The sequence below is a fragment of the Platichthys flesus genome, chromosome 17 (assembly GCF_949316205.1).
Source record: "Platichthys flesus chromosome 17, fPlaFle2.1, whole genome shotgun sequence".
In the NCBI taxonomy this organism is placed as follows: Eukaryota; Metazoa; Chordata; class Actinopteri; order Pleuronectiformes; family Pleuronectidae; genus Platichthys; species Platichthys flesus.
Genome location: NC_084961.1, coordinates 12,060,413 through 12,068,391, shown reverse-complemented (window position 1 = coordinate 12,068,391; position 7,979 = coordinate 12,060,413). Strand labels below are relative to the sequence as shown.

The window sequence follows — 7,979 nt, the reverse complement described above, 5'->3', positions numbered from 1 at the left end:
GAAAGAACATTATAGAGGTAAGAATCACCCCGATTGTGGACATCATTGATGTTTATTTGTGTCGACATGACATGATATGCTATCAGTACAGGACTCTTTCATATTTTTTATTGTATATTTTTATTGTTTTTTATAGCTTACAAATTTGTCTCCCTGTGTGCATCTGTATACAGTCCAAAAGTTCTTGGGGATGCATGACAGTCTGCGTGTGTATGTTCGGGGGCGCCAATCTGAAATCTCGTCGAGGGCGCCAACATTGGCAGGGCTGGCCCTAAACATACATGTGACTTTAGTGGATCCAACAAGCAAACAACCTCAGTGGAACTGATCATCGAGGTGGATTACAGACAGAGATCCCAAGACAGTGGCCCCCAAAAATAAACACACAATTCGTTTCACTTTATTTTATTCTTTTTTTAATCAGAAAGAACAACGCCTGCAAAAAAAAACACTTTTGAAATTCCCTAAGCATTTATAGAAACAGCAAAGTAAACTTGGGCAAACCTGGAAATTAATCACAAATTTGTGAGGGTCTAGGGATAATAAAAAAAAGGTCACACTTTTAACAACTACATGCAATTTTCGTCTCATTTAATTCACTCACTCGGTCGACGTATAAAGCAACATTTCCATGAATAACACAGGAACTTCTACTGAATATTTTTACCTCTCTGATAATCTCAAATATATAAAAAGCAACATCCATAAAACATTCACTCATTAAATAGAGTTGGTGATTGTATTTTCAGAAACGGAGTGGTTTAAGTCCATTTCAGATCATTTTAATAACAAAGGATTGGTAGCTAATGAGTGCACTTAAGTTCCCCTACAAAAAGCATCTTTTATTTTATTTCACCAAAATCTATACGAACCGAGGCGTGAGGTAGAATATAATCTTCTCAGAAGTCTTTTAGTAACCCACAATGAAAGGGATTCAGCAGAATTGTGCTTGAAACTACTGACTGAATATTAAATTTAAACATGAAACGTTTTTTTCTTTAGAACATTTTTGTTATGATGATGTGCATTCGTTTCTAATGTGCACACACACGCTAACCAAAACACTTATCAAATGCTAATTAAGGCCTTGTCAGTTTAATCATTGGTATACTGTACATCATAAACACAAAGAAAAGAACAAATTCAATTATCTTATTCAACATTTCAGCTCCATTTCTGTGCTACATGCCACAAAGTATCTAAAACAAATCTGTAAACTTTAGGTAATGTCCCCATATTCTTAGCACTATGCAATAAAGTTTCCGCTTTGAAAAAAAAAAAAAAAAACTGCCTTTGACAGTCTTGTGATGCACATAAGCATTTCAGGAATCTCAGAAACTTTAATAAATACAATCTTTTACCTTCTCTTCAAACTGAATACACTGAGAAGCAAGATAACATGGAAACAAACAAACAAATAGAATCATCCTCAAAGATTTCTTTCCAGTAACTGTCACAATGCTGGCTATGTTGGATTTTAGAAGTGTGTGGCAAGAATTATCTGCGGATACAACTTGTGAGTTTAATGTTAATGCACACAGAGAAACTGGTGGCTTTGCCAGCATCTGAGCTGTTCTCCTAATCGGCCTCTAGTGCCTTGTCCATCTTTAAAGAGCAAACTTTGTGTCCAGTGTGTGAGCTACATTTTTCCCATGAGATATTTTATGTACAGAGATTATTTTTTGTGTATTCATGTTCAGAGTTTTTTTTTTTTTTTTTTTGCAGCTTTTGCTCAGTTAGGGTCCCAACAGCGGTGAATCCACACACACTTATACAGAAGGCAATCCCAAAAGCAGAGTCTGGCAAGTCAAGTTCAGAAAGTCAAAAAAACAAAACTCAAGTCTTATCTGGCAAGTACTGCATCACTGCTTTTTGTCCTTCTTTCTCTTGTCTGTTTTGTTGCCAGTTGACGTGGAGACAGCAGGCCGTCTCAAAGGCTGAACTACTACTCTACCATTAGCCCCGCACTGCAGGGTGAATCTTTCTGGGTTGAGGGGTTGTCCCGAATCATCCCTCAGCCGGGCCAAGACGTCTCTGGTCAGTTGCTTTATCTGCTGGCCCACAGCCCCCATAGTCTTGGCTGTGAGCTGTTTCTCTCTCAGAAACCTGTCTCTCTGAGCTTGTAGCCTTTCTACCTGCTCCTGGAGCCCTGTGATGGCATCCAGCTTGCGCTTGCGGCAGTTCTGCGCTGCCAATTTATTCTTGCCCCGCCTGCGGATGTCCCTCAGGAGTGTGACTTGATCAGGGGAGAAGCCTTGACCATCAAGAACCTCCAGGAACTCCTCCACGGGCATGTTGACGATCTGCAGGACAGAGAAGGGGATGTACATGGCACGGGCCCGAAGCTCATCGCGACTCATTTCCCTGTCCTCCGACCTTGGCTCGTCGTCTTCGCTGAAAGGCTCCTCCTTGATACCTTTGTGGGGAAGGGTTACAGACGGCGGGTTGAAGAAAGCAGGTGATGAGTAGCTGTGGTCATGCCACACACTCTCACTCAGGTCAACGGGTGACCATGCTGTGGTGTAGTCCGCAATGCCTTTCGAGGGGAGTGAATCCACATCACTGCTGTAACCGGTTGCTCCACACTCATCCTCGCAGTACGAGCTGGATGAAGAGGACATCTCGGATGAGCCTGTGCAAGAGAGGGGTTCGTTATTGTGTTAATATGTATAACAAACCATTTCTTGACCTCATTCAATTTAGTGGGTAATGGGTATAAATTTGATTTATGATCATTTGTAGAGATTTGGACTCACCTGGGGAGACTGGACCTCCGGAGCTGCTCTCCAGTGAGAGTCCAGAGTCAGAGTCAAGGTCCTCGAGGGCCTGTGGCGCTAGACCCTCGAGGCAGCCCATCAGCTGGGAGCCGATGGTGTCGAGGCCTTCAAAACCCAGCTGATTGATCTGGTCAAACACTGCCTCATCCAGACAGCCACCGAGCGCACTCTGCGATAACTCATTTCTAGTTAAATTGCATACTGTTGCAAAGGGGAGGGCAGCCAAGCCTACGGCCATCCCTGGTGACACGTCGGAGTGCGAGGATCCTGTGGATTCAAGTCGGAACAGGGCTCTTTGTTGAGGGACTGGTCGGGCCTCTCCTCTTTCTGACGTCATACCGAAGGCACCAGCAGTGGCAGCCATGGCATCATGCAAGCTGACGTCCTGGCTGATGGCATTTGTGATGTCAGTATCCGCAACAAGAGAATCCAAGTCCTACACATGAGACAAATTTTGGTTGATCTTTATTCTTCACAATGAGACGGAGATCACAATCGGAAATTAAATCCTTTTTCAGAGTCGGTATTAACATCAACCCCAGGTCAGCACCAAGTACAGGTCTGAACACAATCAATGTAGGAACACATTTTGAGGTGGTCTGGGATGCATGTGGTCATATATTTTTTCCTGAGTGAATGCATATCCTTTCTGACCAACATTGAAAAGACTGCTTACTCAGCTGACGTCCTTTGACCAGCTGCAGTTTTACATGAATCAAACACATTTTTACTCTTCTCAGCGTCCAATCGTTGATTTGTTTGTAGCAGCGATATGAGATTCAAAAGGGGTTAAGTTTATCTTCATAGGAGAGCTCCACAAATTCATGCAGGCTTTCCTGAGGAATCAGTAATGAACATGGACAGACTACTTACGTCAAGGTCAGTGACAGACAGAGAGAGTAAACTGCTCCAGTGCTGGTCAATATCAATGGCAGGAGGAGGGTGGCTTCCTGGGTCAGACAGTGCAGTGATACCTTCAAGTAAACTCTGAAGTAGGAAAAATGCAGAGAATACAACATTAATTCATACGGTAAATATTGTCCAAGACTGTGTCAGAGTTTAGAGGAACATACTTTAAAATGACATGAAATGGAGGATGGAAATTCATAATTTTATTCTTAAATCCTAATATATATATGGATGACCTTTCCCTTTCATAATCTGTATAGATTAGTACATAAAGGAACTAGAAGTCTCTCTGTGAGAGATGGTAATTATTTTACTTCCACATCCTTAATCCTAATGCACTGGGATCAGAATGGCATGACTGAAGTGATGCAGTCATGTAAGACTGTGACATTACAACACAGTTTGTCACACCATCATGTGAGTGTAAAGTTGGTTCGAATGTGGGACTGATAAACACTGTGTTGTGTATTCTTGCAACCAAAACAGTGCAGCTACTTCTCAGAAAACTGTTTGATCCTGTGTGAAACATTTTCAACAGTACACAGCAATTTATGACATCAACTGGAACAATCAGGATCATACCTCTTGCTCCAGTGTGGAACTGTGAGCCAGCTGAGTGAGCGAAGCAGGTTCTTCCTCCTCTTTAATTTGGATGTCATTTTCCTGGTAGGATGAAGAAAAGCGGATGGAGAGAAAAAAAAGCAGAGATAGAATTGGAGTACAGGAGATTCAGAGGATTTGGGATAGAAGAGAAAGAAAAGCCAAACACACAGTTAGTTAGCTGAGTGACCCTGAAGAACCGTACACTTTTTTTTCAGTGACCAAAGTCCAGCTATTGCAGATAACTGGATATCTTCAGTGGGGATAGTGCTGTAACAAAGATCACGTTTGTCATAACAAACAGTTGCTTTTACTGCAGCAGAAACTGAAACCTACTAAATGAAAATAAGGTCAATTACCTTCCACTCCTTTTTGGCCCACAAACTATGTGCAAGTTGGTGTATTTAGATATGAAAGTGTGTATTATTTTAGAACTCTAGCAGTCAGGCTAATAATCCTCAGAGATGACCTAACCATGAGAGATGTTGTAAGACCCTTCTGGTACATGAAGAACAGCATTTGATGTAGGTCACCAGCTGTCTGCCACAGACACAATATTATTCATGTCTCCACTCACAGGGAGAAAATTCATTTCTTAACTTTCAAAAGGGAGACTAACTGCTGAATCTGTTGTTTTTTTTGTTATGTTTCTGCTGGAGGCAAAAGTACATCACACCAGCGGAGTTCTGCCTGAGCCTGTCACTGGAGCAGCTTTTCCTGTATCAACTAATGCACTGAATGCTGATAGCTATGGATTTTTTTTTTTACTGTTAAATATCACAGCTGTGGTCCTCTCCTTTGAATCATTGTGTTTCCACAAACCACAAAATCTCGCCCTACGACTATTTAAGCTGTTACTTATTTTACAATGAGCGGGCAAGGACAAAAAAAAGGGTCAACATGAGAGTATCGATGGGAACAAGCTCCATGGGAGGCAGTGTTCAAGTAAGGACCACCGCTTTTGTGTAAGCAAACAGGGTGCGGATGTAAGCTTCACTACTCCTCCTCTTGAGGCTCACAGCTGGCGATTGGTACTGGGATACAGTTACACAATTAACCATAACAACTGCCACCAAGCAGCTGTTTGAGCCCCCGAGCTAGAAAAACTGGATGAGTGAAAGAGTTGAATAGAAAGGTCTGGGTGTGATTAGAGTCTTGTAAAAACTCATAATGGCAGAGACTTTATACAGAAGTTACACTGAATATGATATTTCAACAAAACGTTTGTGACGATATGCGAGTAAACTTACGTGTAAAAGTTAAGAGTAAACACTGGTCGTATTAGTCTTTGCTTAATGAAGTCAACATCTATCGTTGGTTTAAAGAGACAGAGATCCATGTGGAAGTGGGACAGGTGCAGCAGACGGCTGTACAATACAATCAGTCATACAAATGGGACAGTGAATGGACACCTCAAGTTTAACCAGCAGCTTATCACACTGCTGGTGGTGCACCAGGAAATGTTACAGAATAATAAGTGACCCGTTGGACAGACAGCCATCATTGTGTAACATGGGTTAGGGATGCTAGCTAGCTAGCTGCTCTCTCTGTCTCTCAGGAAGTTTTAACTCCAGGTCATTTCCTCCTTTAGTCAATACTGCAATATATCGGTCATTTAACTTAGGTGGATGAGTCCGGGTAACTTTGTGTTGCACTTCACCCACAAAAACACAAACACACTTGCCTCTTTGGGAAAGCCACAGGCTCCATTGCTACAAGGCCCGAGTTCGGGGCTTGTTTGTCGCACCTCTGGGCCATCACCAGGCAGGTGCTCACGGTCCTCCCCGGCCCCGTCCCCGGGACTTTGCAATCCCGAATCGGTGCTGTCGTTGCTCGAAGGCCCACAGTCAGCCTTGTCAGTGGCAGACACTTGGTGGACGAGCCATGTGTTCAACTGTGTGGGGAACCGCGGCGAGCCCAGGGTCTTCACCTCGTCCAGCAGCCGGCGGCTCGCGAAGAAATAGTCCAACTCGGGACATTTTGGGTGCACGGTATATCCGTCAAGAGTGTCTCTCAGGCTGTGGAAGGGTGTCTGCGTGTAGGCTGAGCTGGGACCCAAGTTAATCTCTATCAGAGGCGTGTAGTAGCCGCCTAAGTAGCTGTCGATGTCCACGCGAACTCCAATCAAACTGAGTAAGATCGTCAACTGAATCAGGCCTTCTGTGAAATATTTTTTCGCTTTTTGCATTTTCCAAATACTTTCAGAACTGCAGATAAGTGCGAAAGCCTGACCCGACAGTTCCCCTTTTACCCAGTGGACAAAGGGAGAAGCCTAACAAAAGAGCACGCCTTCCCCTGTCAGACAAAGAGGTCCGCCTGTACCGGTGAAGTGCTCAGATGGCTATGCTAGCTGTTAGCACTTAGCTATCAGCTTCAATTACCTGTTAAAGGGGAGCCTCTCGGCGCAAACATGGCGGACACGCTGCTCTTCAGTCCGTCAGAGTGGCGGTGATTTGTCGGTGGAACCTCACTAGCAAAAGCCCACTGTCTCGTTACTATTCAAATTGACATTTAAAGTGGATGTGAAGAGCTAAATGCTAACACCCTAGTTGCTGCTACTGGGGAAACTTCGTTTCACATTTGCGTAGCTCATGCAGATTGGACCAGCGAGCTCACCGCATGAGAGCGTGGTTGGATAAGAAGATTGTCACTCATCGTTTTGACCAATGAGAGCAGGGTACAAAAAGTAACAACCGCAGCCCCACCCCATTTCTAACCAAAAACATTATTTTAATGAAAAATACCACAAATTAACGTGATGTGTCTCCATAAATTCACATTAAACTTTTTGGATTACATTTATACATTGTATCCTTAGATCCAGCTGTTCCCTGAAACCTTCCCCAGCTGCTATTCCCTGGCTGTGCTACTGACCTGCTTTTATTCCATGAGACTGTCCCCCTGTCGGTGGTTCAGTAAATTACAGTTTGAACTCGTGCAACTAACTTGCCTATGTAAGCTTCATTAGGAAAACATATAACAACCTTCTGGCATCTACATAACTTTATAACCACTGGATATCCTATATAATAATTTATAATGTATCTAAGAGTTCTCTGGGAAATTGTGAAGTCCACGTCTACTAAGAGTTTTTAAATGGGCTTCTTAATAAAAAAACCTACCAAAGCATAATCCAACTTTTATATATTTTAAGATCAGTCCAAAAAGGCTCATTCTACATGATGGGACATATCAGTCCATTTTCTGAAAAAAAACTCTAATGTTGAATATAGGATTGAAAAACAGATCATTAATTTATAAAATTTGCTTAAGTCAATGAAACACTTTCAACAAGAATACATGGTCGCTCACTGCGCTGTGTGTCCTGCACACTGATGGGTTAAAAGCAGAGATTACATTTCCCTACCTGCATGAGTGTGCCTTTGCATGTCTGTGCATGTGTTTGGTACTAATAAATGCCGCCTTAATCTTTACCTCCAAGGTCGAAAAGTCCTGTGATGAATCCACATTTATTTGCATTTTCGCCAACTCATAAGTATCAGTCCAATAAATATGCCTGTTTTCTTTAATCAAGATCAATCAATTATTCTCTGAGACATCAAACAAAAACGTTTAAAAAAAAATCTCACAATGTTAAAGAAGGTAAAAAATCGAGTCTAATCCTCGATCCTGCCCCTGATTTAGATCCACACCAAAACTCATACCACATCCTTCCACCAGGACCTCATTGGC

The 7,979-nt window shown here is 42.6% G+C and overlaps 1 protein-coding gene across 1 annotated transcript; it reads right to left on the bottom strand.

The window, feature by feature from the left end:
• Positions 1-389: 389 nt before the first annotated feature.
• On the bottom strand, positions 390-6,859 carry nfe2l3 (nfe2 like bZIP transcription factor 3). Its single transcript, XM_062409501.1, has 5 exons — positions 5,971-6,859; positions 4,269-4,349; positions 3,651-3,764; positions 2,757-3,213; positions 390-2,632 (listed from the first exon to the last, which is right to left on the bottom strand). The coding sequence occupies exons 1-5, from the start codon at positions 6,472-6,474 to the stop codon at positions 1,863-1,865; spliced, it is 1,926 nt and encodes a 641-aa protein (XP_062265485.1). The 5' UTR covers positions 6,475-6,859; the 3' UTR covers positions 390-1,862.
• Between the last annotated feature and the right edge of the window lie 1,120 nt (positions 6,860-7,979).